General features: G+C 37.6%; 1 protein-coding gene across 3 annotated transcripts in view; it reads right to left on the bottom strand.

Moving 5' to 3' along the window:
- Window positions 1-18176, bottom strand: part of LOC103141479 (ephrin type-A receptor 6-like) — a 208089-nt gene extending 189913 nt beyond the window's left edge. The window contains exons 1-2 of one of the 3 annotated variants that reach the window (XM_016673897.1): window positions 18022-18176; window positions 17711-17879 (exon numbers count right to left, since the gene is read on the bottom strand). Coding sequence is in view for 1 of the 3 variants with exons in the window: in XM_007557145.2 (XP_007557207.1) it covers window positions 9425-9500 (76 nt within the window). In the remaining 2 variants the exon portion in view is untranslated. Of the gene's footprint in view, window positions 1-9424; window positions 10430-17710; window positions 17880-18021 lie in introns of those variants that run through there. The other 2 variants (XM_007557145.2, XM_016673898.1) reach the window with 2 other exon arrangements.
- Between the last annotated feature and the right edge of the window lie 2106 nt (window positions 18177-20282).

The raw sequence follows: 20282 nt of genomic DNA, 5'->3' as shown, positions 1-20282 counted from the left end.
TTGCAATACAGTTTTCATGTTCTTGATTATTGAACAGTTTAATTACATTTTACAACCAAAGCTTTTGTCAAGTTTTATGTTTGGTTGATTTTTTTTTTATTTATTTATTTTTTTTACATTTAGTCTTCATACACAGGAATTACAAACAACAACAAAAAAGCCCCATAAAATCATGAGCCACAGAGGATATTTATATAGCACAGATTTAACCAGAAACTGAACGATTTCTCTGGAACAGCAACTGAGAGCTTTTAATGACTCATGCTGTGTTAGAGCAGTATGAGATTAGGTGGAGAAAATGGACATTGATCTATATGAAATTGCAGCAGATTATTCTATTGATTGACTGTCCTGTCCAGCGTAGAAAGAACAGACTTCATGCTGATCGTTTTATCCTCCAGCCACAGCCTCTCTGTAATGCAAGTTTAATATTTCCTCTGTCGGCTGGTAGTTCCAGCATCTCTGCGTCTCTTCCTCCACAGCTGATGACAGGTCTGTGCCCTGTCTGCATCACTGGCAGACTGCAGGACTAGTTGACCCTGCCAGTGCTGGTAATGGGTACCATTAGACTACTGCAGGCAGGTAACCAGCTCAGTTTTTGGAAAAGGACCAAATTTCTTATAATACGCCGTGCTACACACCAGAATAAGATTACTTCTACTTATAAAGTAAACTTCACCAAAGAAAAAAGTGACTGTAGGCTGTTGTGACCTGAAAGGACAGAGAAAACTTCTGATTTGGAGCTGGAAAGCTGCAATAGAAAGACATTGACCTTCCTGTGGTAATTTGAGTATATAGACCCAAGTAGTGGCTTTTTACGAGAGCAACAGAAGTTTATGCAAACCACCAGAGGTGATCTACTCAGTGACATGGATTGCTCTCATATTACTCATAATCACACTGAATAACTGTCACGAAAAAATAATCTGCAGAAGAGTATTTTAATTAAAATCATAACCAGCATAGTTTATAACACCACACTGCAGAAGTGCAAGGAAACAGCATTGACCACTGAGATCTTTATGCCAATATCTTGTATTAATTACTAGATTTTGAGTCTGATCTAAACAATCAATGGGTGTTACTTTTTGAACTTTCCACATTACTGACTGCCCGTCACACTGACAGGATATTACTCTTTTTCAAAAAGGAACGTCATTATTGAAGTGTATGCCAGAATTAAAGCAAAGTCATTAGCAAACTCACTGCAATAATTATTTGCTTAGTCTTTACCTTAGTTTTTGAAACTATAGGTCACAGGAATTAATTGTAGTACAATTAATTGCTATTAACAGTAGCTGTAGAGATAATGACATTTTCAGATACAAGTCAAGATTTAACTTTTTATTTTTCATTATTTTTTACAAGTTCGAAGGAATAATTGTAAGTCATCTTTGTTGAGTAGCAATTTTGTTGAGATTGCTCCATTTAATTTTTGGTTTGAAAGTGGACGAACGTGAACATTTTCTTTTCAATTTTAGGAACGCACATGATAGCTTACGAGAAGGGTAGACATTTACTAGTCTATGATTCAATCTTACTCCCTTTGTGGGTTTTATAGAATTTGATCTTGCACATCATTTTCTTTCCACTCTGAAACAATTAAATTATTTAAGACCATTAAGTTACAGAGGAACATCTCCAACAAATCTTTCACAAAGGTCAAATCATTTTCCACTTACAATTTAGTCAGTATAGTTATCTTCCTTAAAATGTCATGTTGAGTTAAGCTGCAAGGTCCTCTGCTAAATACCAGTGAAATAAAGGCCGTTGCTTGGCAGATTGGGTCAATATTCAGTCAGCCATGCTGTGCTTGGGATATGTCAACATCCTCCTGACGCATATTGTTGGTGTGAATTCCTGCATTGTAAGCTGCTCAGTAAGATGGAGTATTCTTTTTAAAAGTTGACACCAATTTTCATTGCTAGAGGACTAACATGACTCAAAGTACAAAGTTTTCTAAAAAGAAAAAAACAAGTCAGTCTGAATATTTGCATAAGCACTCGTCCTTATGAACATGCACCTGGTTTGGTGGTGTATATATTTGGGTCCTGTGAACATTGCCAGTGTAGCCTAAAACTGCCTGCATGTAAATATCCATCCATCCATTCTCCCACTACATAAGAGTTATCTTTGGGCAAGGCACCCATAAGACCCTGCCTGGAGCTGCAGGTCCCCTGGGCCTTCCTCTAGTTGGATATAAATAGAACGTGTGCTGGCCAGCCCATAAATATATGAAGATGATGACATCTCCTGTCCGGTCCACACCCCTCACAGGCCACACAAACACCCCAAAATAGCTGTACTGCTCCTGAAAATGTGGCTTATCAAAGTCTTACTCCATGTAAATTTGAATTGGAGCAGTACTTCAATGTTCAGAAATCAGTAGTGAATGCCATCGACAGATGTGTACATCACTTCCTTTCTAAATGGAACAGAGGCCTCAATGAGGGCCATTCTTCTCTTTTTTTTTTAAATATCACACTTATACTGCACTTAAATATATATTACTCAAATATGATTGTAACCCACATTTACAGCTGATATCATCAACTTTTTGTTCTCATTCCGTTAAGCAGCAAATGGCATGCCATGTTAAAAGACAAACAGCAACATTTGATGAACAGACACTTGTGAAAATTGATTCTGGCAAGTGTTTCACTGTGGATTGCACATTGTCATTTAGCGGTGTAAACAAAGCACTGGGCTCTCAACAGATGAAAAGATGATATGCTGTGAAATTGAAAACTATCCATAACAGAGGGAATCTGACAGGCATGACAGAATTTTCAACACACACTCTCTGATCACCCTGATAAAACAAACCAACAACAAAAAGACGCATCCAACAACCTAATAAAGGACAAAGAAAAGGAAACCATTTAATGTGGCTCATTTCATAATGAGGGACTCATGGGTAAAAAGTCAATAGTTAAATACTTAACCACTGTTGATCATCATTTAGTGTCCAGTCACCATATGCGACAGTAATGTCGACCACCGATGTCATCACCCGATAGCAATCATAGCATTAGTTTTGGAAAGAAGGGATGAACTGCTGAGGCTGTTTGTCGTTCTGTCTAGCATTGAATTTATAATTACTTCCTAAATTAGCATTTTAAAGGGGAGATTATGGTGATAAATTGAAGAGGGCAGATCTTATAGTGTGTCAGAATAATTTTCTTTCATCGTGGAAGAAGAAGCCTTTAATTTTGAAGACGTACCAGCGTGAATTATCAATGCGTATAAAGAGATCTCTGGACTTCTTTCCAGGGATCTGAGAACTGCACATGCACCTGGTTTAGTGGTGCATACGTTTCTGCAACTGCTTCTGCAACCAGTATTTAAATATAGAGATAAAAAAAGATGCTTTTACAACTAAAATAACTAACATCACTAAGTTAATACCCCCCTCCCCCGCACCCCCCAATAAACAGAAACCTTCATTTTATATATCACTAACAAAAGTGCAGATGATTTCCATCAGAGATCAATGTAGTAGTCAAATCACAGCTCACAGTTTCACTAAAATTGGCCAAACAGCATGTTCATGTATTCAAACATATCCACACGATTCACTTCAAAATGCTCAGATTTGTTCTGGTGCCTTGTAATAGTTTACAAAAGTAGCGAGTAGTAAATAAGTAACGAATATAACCAAGCTAGATTTTTGGGGGGTATGCGTGTTCCTCTCGTCTTTCCCTGCACCCTTACATAAAATCAAATTTAACCGGCAGTCGCCTGATCAGGACGTAGACGCCACTTGTGTGCAACTAAATCTCAGCACGTGCAGCTGCTCTGTGAAGGCTTGAGGTTTTTGGGAAAACATTTGAACAAACGGCACCACGAGAACCAAAGAACAGAGCACAGGTAAGGCAGAGGGTTGTAGAGAGGTTTAACAAGGATGATGAAGCATTCCCTGGTCCAAATAATATCCAAAACAGATTTTGGCATAACAATAAGCCTACCAATACCATCCACTTAATCAATAATGAGAGAAGCAGAAAAGATGCTTGTGGGGAAGCTGCAGATATCCAAGACTCGGGTGAGAGAATTGGTCAGCAGAATAACCATTAGTTCATTCCCAAATCCTGACCTTTCAAAAATAAAAATAAAATAAAATAAAGCAGCAGCAAGGGAATCATTGTGAAAGAAAGACAGAAAACATCATGTGTGCAGTTTGGCACAAGCCATGTGGAGCGCACAAAACAAGTGAAAGGAGATGCTCTCCTCAGAGCAGTAACTATTTCCTGCATGCAAAATGTTATTTGTGGTGGAAAAACTAATACTTAATATGAAGGTGAACACACCATCCCCACAGTAAAACATGGTGTGGGCAGCATCATGCTGTGGAGTCACTTTTCTTCAGCCAGGACAGAAAAACTGTTCTGAGTTAACAGGAGAATGAATAAAACAAATATAGTTTAGTCCCACAAGAAAAACTGTAAGAGAATGGAAAAGATTTGAAACTAAGACATAGCTATAAAATTATTTATTTTCCTTCCAACAGGAAAATAACACTTTAACCAATCAATCAAGTTTATTTGTAAAGCAAATTTCAGAAACAAGACAGTTCAAAGTGCTTTACATCATACATATATAGCCACACTCCAACCCGAAAAGCTGCTGTCCTGCAGCTGTTTGAGGTGTTCATGTCTTATACACCTGAATCAAAGGACTGAATTACCTTCTCATGCAATTACGTTCAATAGAGTCATGGCAAAAACCAAATGATGTATGTCAGGTGTGTTGACAGAGACACGTCTAAAAGTTGCAGGATGCCAGCCCTCAAAGACACGTGTGGCTAAGATTAACACATAGCAGGTGCTAAAGGGGAGGTATCATGTATTCTCCAGGCACATAAGTGACATTTTACTGCACAATAGGGCAACTATGTTCCCTTCAGTTTTAATAAATACGTATGTATCACACATAACTTAAAAGAAATTTAAATTTGCAATTTTATGCTTTGAAATTGCCCTCTGACTCTTTAAGAAGTGCATGCTCTTTCCAACACTCCACCTTTTGCACGTTATCACAAAAAGGCTAGTCCATTATGCCGTTATCAACCGTGCTTGGTAGCATTGGACTGAGTAGCTCTTATGATGAGCTCAGCAGATGTACAGTTGCAGCAGGAGTTTGCTAATTGCTGCTACCGGAAATACTGCTGGTGGAGCTGAGTGGGGAAGGTCCACCCCCCTTTGAAATGTGTGTCTCCTAAAATACCAATCAATTTTTTTTAAGCGTGGGCAGGTGCTTACCTCGAAATGTCACTGGCCGAGAGGCGGGACCATGCATGCACACTCATACCTCAGGACAATTTAGAGACCAATCTGAACCCAGAACCCTCTTCCTGCAATGCAACAGTGCTGCATCACAATGCAGCCCTTACATTTCACATCACAAGTGGAGAAACTAAACTTATTTCATCAAAATGTTAATAAGAAGTCGAGGACAGCAGACAAGTCAGCAATGAATAAAGAAAGATTTGTTAAAAAAAAAAAAAGAATTTTTTGTGTGTCTAAGGACTAACACAAAAAGCCAGACAACCTTGAATAGAATGTAATCAGTTTAGAAAATTAACCTTAAGGGCAGGAAGTCAAGTTGTTGGAAATTTTAAGGGGACATGGTCAGAGAAAAGCAGAAAAATTTAAATATTTTAAAATATTGTATTCTATAAGATAAAAACAGAGATAAACGGTTATAAAAGAAGCAATCGCTGCTTTAAAAGTTGTAGTAAGAAAGAATTGGTGTACAGTCACAATCTCCATCTAGCTCCAAGAAAAACAACAGAGTGAACAATGTTATTTTGTTTCCTACATTTTACAGAATTAGGATGACTTGGTTTATGCTCATTCCACACAAAACCTTCTTCACAAAAAGGAAAAAAAATGATAATAATAATAATAATAATATTCAACCACATTCTGTTCTTCTGGAGTAAGAAGCAGCTAAAGCAGAAAATAAAACAGCATGAGCATACAAACTTTACAAAGGAACCCCCCCCAGCTGACCAGCAACATAATAAATGGCTACTTTTGCAAAGCTGACCACAGCACCACTATGTTCCTCCAAGTTCAAATCAATAAAAATAAAACGCCAGCGACAAAAGCAAAGTTTTGCAAGAAAATAAACAACCCTTCAAAATGCGTTTACTGTTCCATGAGACTCAGCGTTCTTCTACCACTGTTTATTAAACTAGATGTTATGACGGAAAGTAGCAGATTTTGCTGTAACTGATTTCTACAAAAAATAAATTAGGGAAGCAGTGGAATCATTAATAATTTTTCTTCAATTTAGTGACAGGAAGCGGGTACTTGCTGATACGGACCGTACAAATATATAAACCTGCATATTCACAAAGTGAAAGTTGCAGAGTTAACACTTTCAGTCTGATGTGGATTTGTGGGTTGATTGATTTTCTTTGACTCCATGCTAATTGTGAATATCTCCTTCATGTGGTGATGGTTATAGCTGTACTCAGCTAGACTGGGCTTTGTAAGAGCAAAAGCTTTAATCAGCCATCCGCATAAATCAATGCAGAGAGGTGAATAATTATTTGTGTGTTGCTTTCCCAGCTAGATCAATGCATATTTGAAGAACAGCAAGTATGTAATTGCAAACAGCATTTACTTTTTTTTTTTCTTTTAATTCGTTCTCATGCAGAGAACTTACTTGAGGAGGAACCGGATGTGCAAAGCTCTTAAAACAAGCAAACAAACTCTGTTGGAAGTTTGTATCTAAACGTCATCTCCAAATTTAGCTCAAGTTATTAAAAATAAATAATTTGGCAAAACAGACGCAAGATTACAGCAATCACCGTTACCACTGACTTAGCAAGATGGCAAACTGGTAAACACCGATGTGAAGAGGAGATCTGTTAGTGGGCAGCGCATAGGCTTGTTCAGCCTTGAGTGAGTAGAGATTTGTTAATAACTGTCTGCAGTCCCTGCTGGGTTCAGGTGACGGATTTGTTGTTCAGTCAGGAAGCACACGAGCAAGAAGCAAAAGGTGATTGGTTTTTATTGTTCTTCCAGCAGCCAACACTGTGACCATTTTGCCAGTGAAATCCCCAATCTCTGTAGTTCAACTTGTCTTTGTCAGAAAGTACGGATCAAAAACCACGGATCTCTGCTGCTGTGTGATGGAGTTGGGCTCCGTCCCCAACCAACAGGCAAAACACGGTCAATACTGCTGCAGAGCAGGTAAGACATGTGTTCTAGAGGTTTTTAAAATAAGGCAAAAAAAAAAGAAGCGTTTTCTCAGTTTTGAAGTTGAATGTTGCTCCCAAAATTTACAAAAGAAATCACAAAACCATAACGCATCACACAGTACCAATGATTTACAGTCATTTTAATGAAATACCAGAGAAAACATCAGAGTCACCAGGATTTTCTCCATCATAGAATAACCAGGCGGGAAGCTATTCCCGATTATTGCTGCACACAGCTGTTCAGCTGGCTGAAAGAGCTTTGTTTTTGTTTTTTTTACACTGCTTTTTTGAATGTTGTGTGAGACACTCTTAGCCTAGTAAGCATGTCTCACTTCAAAAAACATAACTAAATTTTATTAATATTATTTTATATGTTAATCTATACGTTTTATTTATTTGGACAGCAGCAGAAAAACTGGTTATTTTTTCTGTTTTAAATTAAATTTATTATGTATTTTTATTCAAATTGTCCTTGTAAATATGGTGGTACTATAAAACAGAGTTTTATAAAAGCACAGGCCAAAAATCAGAGCAGGCCCAAGGCATTAGTGAACTAAGCAGCAGCCCAGCAGGCCGGGATATGAGTGGTGGTTAGGAGAACCCAAATTATCTCAAAACTTTTAATTTGCAGTTATGTTTGTCAAGAATGAGTCTAAAAATAACCCATCGATCTTTCATTTACAGGTATATGCATAGATAATTTTGACATTTGTAGTTCTTGCTCATTTAAAACAGACCTGTATTTAGGATCTTCAACTTCTAAATGAAACTAGTCACATTTCATGCAACTTCAAGTAAATGACAGTTGTCTTTTTCCAGACAAACTGGACTGTGAAACCCAAATTAATAAGATTAAAATATTCTCCAAGTATTCTTTACTGTGATATAATTTAAGGAACAATATTAACGTAGATGTTGCAAATTAAAATTCTACTTGCGGGACTCATAAGATTTAGTTCCACTTGCGTTCAGTCAAATTACTTCTTGTTTTGAAACTCTGTCCATTAATATGAGTTTTAGCTTTTTCACTTTTCCTCTGAGCCACACGACTTTGTGTTGGACAGCGACTACAATTGTGCCACTTGAGGTCTCGTACCAGTCAATATGAAGGACTAAACTACAGCTGAAAGCAGACATGAGTTCAATCATTCAATCTGCGGCGCAGAAAAACACACAGTGAGGCTGTTATGTAGCAGCTGTCTGGGAGAACAGGGAGTAGCATCGCTCTTATTGAACACAGAGAACAATAAAATATAACCTGGGGGGCAGATCCCACAGTGCTCTCTCCACACAATCAATAGGACTATTTTAAACCGTTCTGATGCAGCAGCCTCTGTGTGTGTGTGTGTGTGTGTGTGTGTGTGTCTGGAAGGTGGGGGGTAAATATGCAGGAACACACACAAAGACAGACGTGATATTTTATGAAAAAGTAAATTAAGAATTTATTGGTTCCTATATTTGTTTGTTCGCATCCACATAAATGAATGTGAACAAATTGAATATTACTCCAATAAAATTGAGTGGACTTGATTCTATAAAAGTGACAGTGAAGTCCGCTCTCATACACTCAAAGAAACTTACACAGGTCACCTACTTAGCGATTTAATCTTTTAGCAGACCCCCCCATATATGTGTCTGTGTAATGTAGAATCTTTGAGGAAGGTCATTTCATTTAATTAAAAAAAAAAAAAATGTAATTTTTTTTCACTTCTTCAAGAAATAACTACAGGGAATCCAACCTTCTGGGCTTATGATGGTCTCTTCATCTATATTTAAATTTTGACATGATGCATTTCTGTGCAGACTACCAATATTTCAATAGGCTTAAAATGAGGACGCAGAAATGTTTTAAATAGTTTTCATAGCTTCGAAAGCAACTGCAATATTTAATTGAAATATAAAGTATAGCAAAGGAAAAGTCAAATTACTCAATTTATTTTATTCGATTGACATTTTCTTTAGCTGACAGAGTCTTTGAAACCAGACTCTGGTTGTGTTGCAGGACTTTAGTGATGACTTTATTTCACCGTCAGGCTGCGATTGCATCATGATGAGAATTTCCTGCCTAGCGGTAAATCAAAAATAAATAAATAAATATCCACAACTTCCAAATAACATCCGCTGTTGTTCAACTGAACCACATGTCCAAAAGTACAACAGGACAGAAACTAACCCAGGTGGTCCTGAGTGGGTCGTAGTGCGCTGTCTTACCTTGATTGCAGCGGCTGAAACGACTGATCGTAATTCCAAGAAAGAGTGAAACGAAGAATCTGTTTCCAAAAGTCATGTCTGCGGCAGTATTTACCAGCGGCTTTACTTCTTGTTAGATCAGCGATGAAGCGCTCTGGGTCCGTTTAGGTCCACTAGTTCTGGTCCTTATAACTGATCCCGTGTGGAGCGAGCGGCCGTGCGGTGGAACAAGAGGTGGCTCATCCTTTTCACCTGGCGGCTGCCGCAGCTCCGTCACTAAATGGACACCTTTTGGGTAAAGTCCCAAAAATATTTGAAGTGAACTCGGACCTTCTGGCAGGGCTAAAAACACTTCGCTAATAAAACATCTGCAAAAAACAAAAAACTTTGCAGATTCTAAACGGACTTCACCCTCCACCCTCTCTAGTGTTTCGAAATGGGCATTAAAACGCAGTTTAAAGCGCGTAGAGTCGTGGCAGACTGGAGACACCGTGTGTTTGGCACGGCAGGGCGCCGGGGACCGACTTGCCAGCTCCGGCTGCAGCTCCAGCTCGGTCCGCTGCTGCAGAGAGATGGTGGAAGGTGAACAGAGGAATGATTGGGATGCAGCGGAACAGCAGCAACAGTGGAGGCGATGCTGTGGGACTGCGCGCATCTGTGCAGGATGCTCGGCACTAGAGGGGGTTAGCTGACAAGGCAATGGGATGTGTGTTTGTGTTTGTGTGTGCGCGCGTTCATCTCATTGGCTCGTAAGCAGGGCTTCCTAAAGACTGGTAAATGTTAAACATGATCCCACCTCCCCCACATTTTGACTGAAGTTTAATGCAATAGTTCGTGTTCGGATGTTACGTAAGATGTTATTCAGGGTGGCAAATATGAAGCTGGTGACAAGTTCTTGGAATACACTTTTGACGTCTGGGTCTCTCATTGTCACCAGGATTTATCTGTTTTAGCTTATTTTGGACGTTTAAAGCAGGAAACTGTAAATGTGGGGAGGGGGTAAATAAATAAATAAATAACTTTTGCAGACAGTCTTAAAGTTGAAAGAAAAAGTTAAAAACAAATGTGCTGTCTCATCCTGGTTTGTTGTATTTTGTTAATCCTAGTTTTAAAATGTAGCTTATTTTGTTAAATGCCTTACTTTTCTTGTTTTGCTTTAATCTTCATTTTATGACACCGCCTACAACTGTTCCTCAGTTTCCAACTACCACACCTGTCATGCGTTAATCATTTCCGCCTGCAGTGCTCAAATAGCTTTAGATGTTGCCATCTGTCATGCCAAGAGCTACATTTTTTTCTGTAACAGGTCCCTCTACCTTTGCAGTACCTAAAAAAATATATATATTTACTTGCTCATCTGCAGAACTGGGTCCCTGTATACATACTGCTGATGTGCGGATTTTAATTACATTCAGTATTTGATGATTTACATAATAGTTCCACTCTTTGATTGGGCACAGGTGTGTCAAAGCTTTGGAACACCAGGTGTCCCAGTCAAAAAAAAAGTTTTCATGTAATGTTTTTAAAGGTATTAATTTCTGAAAACAGTTGTGCCATATACAGGTTAAATAAAATAAATGTAAAATAAACATAAAACAAATATAGTCTGAGCTTATATTTCAGCGGAAGGGAATCACTGACAAGTTATATGCTTAATGATTTTATAGATTATTTTTTAAATCAAAACATGTTTCAGTTTTTCTTGGTCTGACATTTCTCTTTTCACTTTAAGGTTCAGTTACATCCATTATTTCAAGTGTCGAGATGTGATGGAGATGTCAGTTATGAGTTTATTTTATAATGCAAGTATATGTGTTAACATAAATAATTTCATACTGAACATACAGCAGTGTTCAAAATTTTGCCCAGATCTTCAGACAGGAACCACCAGTTTGTGCATTTGCTGCCTCGGTCCTTTAAAGAAAGTCCCCAGTTTGACGGCTGATTTTTTTTTATTTAATGAATTACCTCACTGATTTAACACCACACCGCTTTAGACTGGTCATTTATTTATACTTAATCACTAACATGCATGTTGTAACTGTTGTGTCTGTTGGTTTTCTATTACTCTGCCAATAAAATGGACTGAACTGACAAGTGATTTTGCACTCATTTTATTTTAAACTCAAATGAAAAGACAGATTGTAGTTTCTCTCCTCGACTTACATTTTCTAAGTCTGTGTGGATGAGGGCTTTTGCAGAAGAGCATGTCAACTGTCTTTGACATAATCAACTGCAAGCAGCATCTGTTGAGCCACTCTGTAAACAGTTGGCATATGTTAACTGCCTTACAATAAAACTGCTGAAAAGATTGCAAGCATAAACCAAATAAAACCCCAATCAACTTGCCTTTGTTAATAAATTAGCATCATTGCAGTACTGGCACAGCAATTCTATCTTTATTTTTACCTTGCTGCCAGTAAAGCAAAACAAATATGTGGGGTGAGCTAACAAAACATTTACAAAAATGTTGCCATGCAAAGAACATTTAAATGGAGGAACATATAACTATAGGCTGATGTCTTTTTTTATTATTATTAAAAGAGAGTTTTACACATTATTTAATTGTTTTTAAATAAAATACTTTCAAGTTCCTATGATTTAGACAAGTTTCTTTATTACAAACCCAGATTAATGTTTCCGTAGAGTGTAATCATGAAAAGTGTTCAGTCACATAATTGAACATCCACCTGTGGACATGTGAATCAGTCATTCCACGTTGAATTTATTCATAGACCTACGATTTATCTGAAAAACGTATAGTTTATATTCATCCTCTGTTGTGCAACAGTGCGCTGCCAACATGCCAATGTCAGCCAAGATTAGTGAAGGTCTTCTTCTCATCTTCATGGACATCTCATTGAGTGAGTAAGCAAACCCTCCTCACTTTGACCCGGTTAAACAAAGCAATGCTGGCTGCAGAGATGAAGCCCAGTCAATCAAGATGTAGGAACAGCGTCCTGTCAGCAGAGGGGAGGTAAATGCATCAACATCACAGTCCGTCACCATCACTTAGCTGCCAGCCAATCACCAAACAATGCTGAGCAGCTGCCAACAACTTTTCGTGGCACAATGTGTAAACACGCTGGAGGACAGAGAGTTTTAGACTAGAATGTATTGACCACAGCTGTCTCATTGTGTCTACTGTAGCTGGAGGGAGGCCACAAGCTCTATAGAAGTATAGCAAACTATTAATGTCAGACATTGGACGTAATTCAGCTATGAAAAGAATGGTACAAGTGCAAATCTCTTGAAAACAGATGTCTACAAAGCATTTTCGGACAATTGCACTGTATAAATTATACCTCAATGCAGCTCAGGCTCGTTAAGATTAGCTGGAAAATGTCAGTGAACATACATTTTTAAATCCGTTCACAAAATTTCAATTGAATTTAGGTGGGTACATTGATTGGGCCAGTGCAAGGCTTTGACTCAAACCATGCCATTGTAGCTTTAGGTGTGTATTCAGGGTTTTTGTTCAACTTGAAACTGAAATTTAACTTCCAGCAAAATTTATAAACTTTTCATTGAGGATTAACTTGCCTTTTAGAGCATCCATCTTTATTTGACAAGCATCCTGCAAACTTCTCACAGTGAAGAGCATCTTGTGTTTTTCATGACCCGTTGTCTCTGAAACAGCAATGTTCTGTACTGACACTTCTTACCTCATAAGATGGTATTAAATAAAGAAAAAGAAACATATTGCTAACATCCTAAATCAGCTGTCATTCTTGTAAACAGTGCAACCAGCAACATGACTGAGTGATGATTTAGAAGGTCGAGAACAGGTTTTTTTAGTGTGGCACCCCCTCAGCAATGATCTGGTTTCCATTGCTGTAACAGTAGTCAATGAGGTGTGACTGTGGAGTATTGCAGGCCTAACTGTGAGGTATGATTTCCCCCATTTGAGGAGGGCAACCCTCATCCAGCTGTACTCATCACAGGCAAAAAGCTGGGACAGAACCACATCAGCACAACTGACAAAGACTATGAGACTTTATAGCACTAATAGGTTCAATAAAATCCACTTTGTAATGAAGTGCCTGGCTACACAAAGCAACAAAGTGGCTCCCAAAAATAAAATTAAAAGTCCAAATCACTTACACAATAACTAACAGTAGAGTACACTCATTATTGAACTTCATTCAATAATGATTTTTTTTACATTGACATATATTGCCACAATTGGATTGAGACTTTGGGAAGAGTGTGCATGTAAAGGTGTATTTTTAACGAAGCTGTTAAAACCCAAACTTCAGTGCTTAGGCAAACAGCAGTTGAGTTTTAACTTCTCTAATGAAGAAGCTTAAATTTTACTGTTGCTGTTACACTATAATTTTTAATCTTCAATTAAACTGCTAAAGATAATCACACAACGAATGATGAAAAGTGGAAAGCAAACTCCTATTGGTTGAAATACTTGCAATTATAAAAACCACTAAAGTCACACAACTCTAAATGTCTTGATTTATCTGAGAATGGAGCCACTGTGACATGACTTGAAGATTCGATGTTTTATCCGAGAACCAACAATATCATGTCTTCTCAATACCCAGAACAATCAGAATGTCCTAAATGGTGTGCAATAATAATACAGATGTGAATTGCACCGTGGATCTTTCACAGGAATCAGGACATAACAGCCAAAAGGTTTTCAGTCTCTGTTATTAATCATCAACACCTGCCTATAAAACAGATTAAGTCCTGCTGTTCAGTCCTAATCTCTTGAGTTCCCTTCATGCTGTCCATGTGGAAATGCTCTTATTTGTACTTTTAAACATTTGGGCACATCAAATTGAATAAAAACAACAGTAGACCTCAGGGCTATGTTGAAGTGATCACCAATCATGGTCATTCAGGGTTTTTGTTCCTACCACATTTCTTCCTCAAAGACAATGACTCACCACTAGCCTTTTTATTAATAGTGTGTTGGCAGTTCTCAGTCCAGTTTTAGGAGTTTCTACAATCTCTTTATAAGTTTTCTATGCCTGATGCCAAGGATCTGGTACAGATGTCTTGACCAGAAACATCTTTTCCAGAACCACAGAAAGTGTTTTTCACATGGTTGTTTAATTAAGAAATGAAGAGCTACTCATTGCAGCAGTTGGAGTTAAATAACTTGTTCCCAGCTCATACCTATTTGCTCAGTTAAATTCAGGTAGTGATTTTTTATTTTTTGTCCAGGCAGTGTATCAATATAATTCACAATGTTGCATGACAAAACAGGCAGAAACTTAAAAGTCAGGCTAGGTTCAATTATTGTTTCGCCTATAGACTTACCTCACACATACATATGCACAGTAAGTCATTTAAGTGTTGGATAAAACAGTTTTACTTGTTAAAATCACTCGGCATATAAATTGTCACAAACTTCCCCAGTCTGCCTAGAATGAAATTATTTCTGTTTAACATCTTTCAGTGTTGAGAATTTCAGATATCTCGAATGTGATCAATGAAGTAATCATAGCACAGAGCTAAAAGCTATTTTTATTCCCAAGAATGACTTGTGGCGTTTTGTGTTACTGCACAAAGACATGAACACGCTTATACACACTTGTGCTACAACACTCACGTTGCCCACCTCCCTGGCTACCTAATGGGCCATAGGCTCTAATCTGGATGGCCAAGGTGCTCAGGAGAATGAGCAGAGCAAATAGAGAGAGCAGCTCATCAGCCCAGAGAGCCAGTGTGTCGCTAACTCCAGCTGTTAAAGAGACATCCGCACATCGTTCGGAGACGAGGAAAGGAAATGGGATGACTTTGCAAGATGGGGTAATTTCTAGACTATAGTTTCTAGTAAACCTTTTTCTTTGCCCTACCTCCAAAATGTCATCTCAGAAGAAAAAATGGCAGCTACAGTAGTTTTTCCATCTGCCTTTGGCCTTACACATTTATTTGAAGTTACTGACCTGTTTCTAAAAATTTTTGTGCTCTATTGTGATAATATTTTCTCCTGTGGAAATAATTACATGTATTTTGCGCAGTCAATGAGACAAAAAAAGTGCTTTTCTTCATCGGTCATTGGGAAGAGGCAGGGTACACCCTGGAAAGGTCGCCAGTCAGTCACAGGCTGATACAGAGACACAGGATAAACCACCATGTGTGGACACACTCACACCCAAGGACAATTAAGAGAGGTCAAACTACCAGTGATGTTTCGAACTGTGAAGCCAAAGTACTTGGAGAGCACCCATGCATGTATGGGGAGAACATGCAAACTTTGCTGCAATTCAGCTGCGCAGCCCAAGGTACATAGCTGGAAAATAAAATTCAAGTGGCTTTTTCAAAAACGTTATGACGTCTTAAACATTTAATTTGACAATGTTTCAAATCTTGTGTCCAAGTCATTGAGTAATTACTTAAAGTGTAACTATCCCCCCTCTGAAAGATAAACATCGCCTCTGGCAAATTTTGAAAAATTCCAGCAAAGTGGGCGGAGCCAAGAGACCCGGTCTACTGTGGGACTTCCTGAGCCAGAGGCGAGAGCTGCCATTAGCCGCCATGAGCTTCTCCCGCTTCCTAAGCACTGCAGTCAGTCTGACAGTCAGAGCAGAGGAGACCCATTCAACTCCTTGTCTATATTGCAAATGAATCACACATTTGTAAAGCTGAGTGACACCATGGCAACGCTCATGTCAACTCCTGACTCTCCACTGGGCAGGAAGGGGGTGGAAAAAAGGTGGAGGGAATGAGGGATGTGTTTTTATACCCAAACGTGCGGCTGTGACAAAATTGTACCAACCCAGACCGCTGCAGGAAAATTCAACTGCACATAAATGTCAACATTTGAACAGAAACACAAAGATATAAACCCCAAATAACCTCTTCATACAGTTAATCAGTAAAAAAAAAAAAAAAGTTTATTTGGGGCTGAGTTTCACTTTAATGCCTCGCAAAAGGATTTGCACCCTTAGCCTTATTACCATTTCCCCAATAGTGGGAAATGGTGAAATATCACAGACTTGACATATTTGAATTGGACAGAGTACAGATGGACCATGAGAAGTGGAAGGACAATGCTACAAAAAAAAACTGGAGGAGTTGGCCATGTGTTTGTACTGCACAGCACTCTTCAGGCATGCTAGCAAAGCATAAACAAAATAAATCCTAAATAAAACTAACAGTGCTTACTGCAATCTAAATAAACATCATTTACATTTAGCCACTATCTCACTTCATGCGGGACGAGTCTTTCCATTAGTTTTCAGACAGGCTGAGTAATTACAGTCAGCAGTGATGCAAGGTGGTGCTTAGTGACTTGTCAGTTCCTGAAACTTGTCCCCCTCCGAATACCGCACGTCACTGTCCTTACCCTCTTTCCAAAAATTTCCATTTGTAATTGACAAATAGATGGATTAATGGTGTATAAAATAAGCCATCCATTATGGGAACCTGGCAGAGTCAATCATGTCAGACAAGCGTTTTTAGAACATGCTTCCCATGACCCCTGTGGGGTTGAGGATACGATTGGCTGTCTGGAAGAAGGTTTTAGTGTAAAAAGAAAAGACAAATTGCTCCTCTGTTCAAAAACAGAGTTGATCAAAGGACTTCTGAAAGTCAGGCTGCAGGGCAAGTAGTATAAGATAATATAAATAAAAATCTACAAAGTTATTATCAGGAAATTGAGTTAGATGTAAGAAATTATCTCCACATGGTATCTTAAGAGTATTTAAAATGCTAAAATATTTTTTATTACCCCTCATCAAAAACAAAACAAATGTAATCCTTACTTTCGTCACACCAGGTTTTTCTTTGTGTAGCACTCAACCCAAGTAGCTAGACATTTACTCTGTCAAGGTGATGGTTGTATTCTGGAAATGTTTGCATGTCACTAATAAACAAATACTAATAATATGCTTATTTATGATTTTTAGTTATAGATGTGCCTCCAACAAACAAAAAATGATGAGCTAGTTTATTTTAAACTCACTGAGGATGATACATTTCAGAATTTAAACCTTACTAATATATGTAGTAATAAAAAATTAAAAGAAGCAAATAAAATACATTATTAGGATGTACAATAAAACTGAAATAAGATTTAGGATGTGTTCCAACATTGGTCGAATATTAAGGAATATTACTCCAAACTATTAAAACCAAAATCACACAAAATATCACATTCTAACAAAAAAGTTCCCCTTTAAATTTAGTTCAGAACTTGACCATCTAAATAATTTTTACTGAAAAAGAAAATCCATTGCAAGTCTGATATGTAGTTCGTGTTTGTTGTGACCCAAACACAAAAAATGGTTTAATTACTTGAAACCAAATAGAAAATGAATGCACATGGTTTAATTTACTCACAAATCGTTTGTTTGCTTTGGTGTGAGGGATGGATGAAGCTTGTCCGTGGCTCTGCAGGTCCCAGCTGACAGCTGAGTTGGAATTAGCTTCACATCACAGGCTACATGGAGTACACTGGCGAAACCATTCAATCCACCTCAGAAGAGTCCTGAGAATACTTTTCGGTCCACTGTGTGATAAAAGTCTCTGATTAGCTTCATATATCTGGCTAAGGTTTATGTACTCTACATACAGTTACCCATTACTCATGCAAAAATGCTAATGCTAACTCCAGATTAGCATCACAAAGATCATTTACGTCGAGTACTTACTGATCATAAGGTTTAACAGTCCAAAACGGAAATGTAGATTCTGCACCCACGTTTATTTTAAGAGTGCAACGTAGCTAACACATCATGGTAGTTGAAATCCAACAGGCTAAGATGACCTTTTACGTGCCTCATTTAGGTCCCGCCCTCAAACACATGATTGGACATTTAGTTTTCATCCACCAATGAAATAACAGAAAATACAAAATTGACAGCACAGGCTAGGCGGGAACAAAAACACAGTTTTGGGATGTACGTTTCAAGCAAACTTGCGGCAAATTAACTACTTTACCCAAAGTAAATGACAAAACCTTTGGTGGTTTAAAGTAGTTTTCAACTTATTTATGAACTGTTAACTAATGAATTAACTAGATTTTATGGTGCTTTTAATCCAAAATACAGCTTTTTTTTACTTTTAATATTTCTTTTAACAATTAGTAACTCCAGTAATAGTATAACTTAGCCTCAATAGTTTGAAATTAATTTTTTAGACAGAGTTACATTTTACATTTAGAGACTGGGGTCATACATGGTAGAGGCTGCAAGACACTCCTGCAGCTCCATCAATGTCTAGTGTTTGTCTTGTCCAGTGTGTTAATCAGCAATGTGGAGATAGATTAAAAAAAAATAAATAAATAAAATATTTAAAATATTTGGGGTGTTTAATATATAAGAAAATATAACAGAAAAAAATGCTTTTAAAATGACAAAATGACATCTTTTAATCACATTTTACCTTATATTCATGCACTGTGTACATTATTAATAAGCATAAATTATTAGTTTTTATAAGTTCAATAAAACAACATGGATGAAGTTGCTTTTTTCCCCAACAAAGTGCTTGGAAATATTTTGGGAGAAAACAAGGCCCAAGCTAGCCAGGACTTTTCTTCCTTAGCAAAATTCCAATAACCTGAGGGATTAGAGGGACCCATCCAACTCAATTAAATCAAAGGCGTGAGGAAAATAAACAATGACAAGGGAAAACCTGCAGTAGCACATCGACAGATGCAAGCTTGTGCATGTGTGATGCCAAGCGTGTCCAGAAATCTTGTTTCAGGTGTGTCCTTGTGTTTGTGTGAAATCCAAGGCCTTGCTGCAGCCAGATAAACAAAATAGTAACGATACTTTAATACAACTGCCAGTCTCCTCTCTGATCATGGAAAGATATATTTTTTTTATTTGCAATTTCCAGTATATCTTAGCGTCACTCTCCATGGAGATACCCTCTATTTTGAAATGTGAACAGACACACAGTTAAATAGGCAGATCTGAAATATTTAAAACCACACCAACTCCAATTCAGCACAAATAATTACAAAAAAACATTAAATGACACACTTAAACATTTCTTTTTGGAAATATACCAAGAGGGAAGTGTTTGAAGGTTGATTACTTTTTTGGCGGAAAAAAAAAACAAAACAAAAAAAAAACAGTTGTGAAGAATTAGGTTTTCCCACAAGATACAATTTACAATTGAACTTCATGAAATAAACACTCCCACAATCATCATAATCAATGCTTGAAATATAAGAAGGTAGTAAATTTGAGAGGCTGCATTTGTTACAAAACCTAATGCAACAAGATATGCTGAGTCCAGCCTTTTAAACAGGGACCATGCAGCAAACGTGCAAACAATTTCACTATAGTCCAACATACAAAGAAAACATATGTTTTTTTTCTGGAGGCAGCAAAAGGAAAGTAGTTGATGAAATTGTATTAAAAACTGACTGATGTTTCATCTTTAAGAATCCATATATCTGTATCTATATACATGAAATGGATTTTGGCTGCAATATCCTCACTCATGCTGCATTATGTGGGAAAAAAAAATAAAACTTTAGATCCCTGGGAAATACTGTCATATATTGCAAATGAAGCTTAGGCATTTTTTCCTACAACAGCAAACTTTGTGTCAGATAAATATTTCTGGATTCCTGTCCAGAAATACTGAACTGCAAATACTGTGCAGTTCAGTATTTGCGGATTCACTTATTAAGAAATGTTTTTTCTGTGGAACATGCCTAAGGTTCTTGGAAAACTCATCTGTTTGTGTTTTTTTATATAGCATAACTAAGATGTTCAAAAGAAAATGTTGCTTGGGAAGCTGAAATACCTAGATGCAATGCTGCTTGATGCGCTATTGGCTGGCAAGAAATCATTCCAGAAGTGCCATTTATTTTCCTTGGCATTGATTAGCTATATCCCCAGAGTGGAAAAAAGAAAACCTGTAATATTATCAAAATAGGCAGGTATGAGCATCT

Source organism: Poecilia formosa, unplaced genomic scaffold, assembly GCF_000485575.1.
Source record: "Poecilia formosa unplaced genomic scaffold, Poecilia_formosa-5.1.2 Scaffold84, whole genome shotgun sequence".
Classification (NCBI taxonomy): domain Eukaryota; kingdom Metazoa; phylum Chordata; class Actinopteri; order Cyprinodontiformes; family Poeciliidae; genus Poecilia; species Poecilia formosa.
The sequence above is the reverse complement of the archived record's forward strand: the minus strand, read 5'-3'. Positions and strand labels throughout refer to the sequence as shown.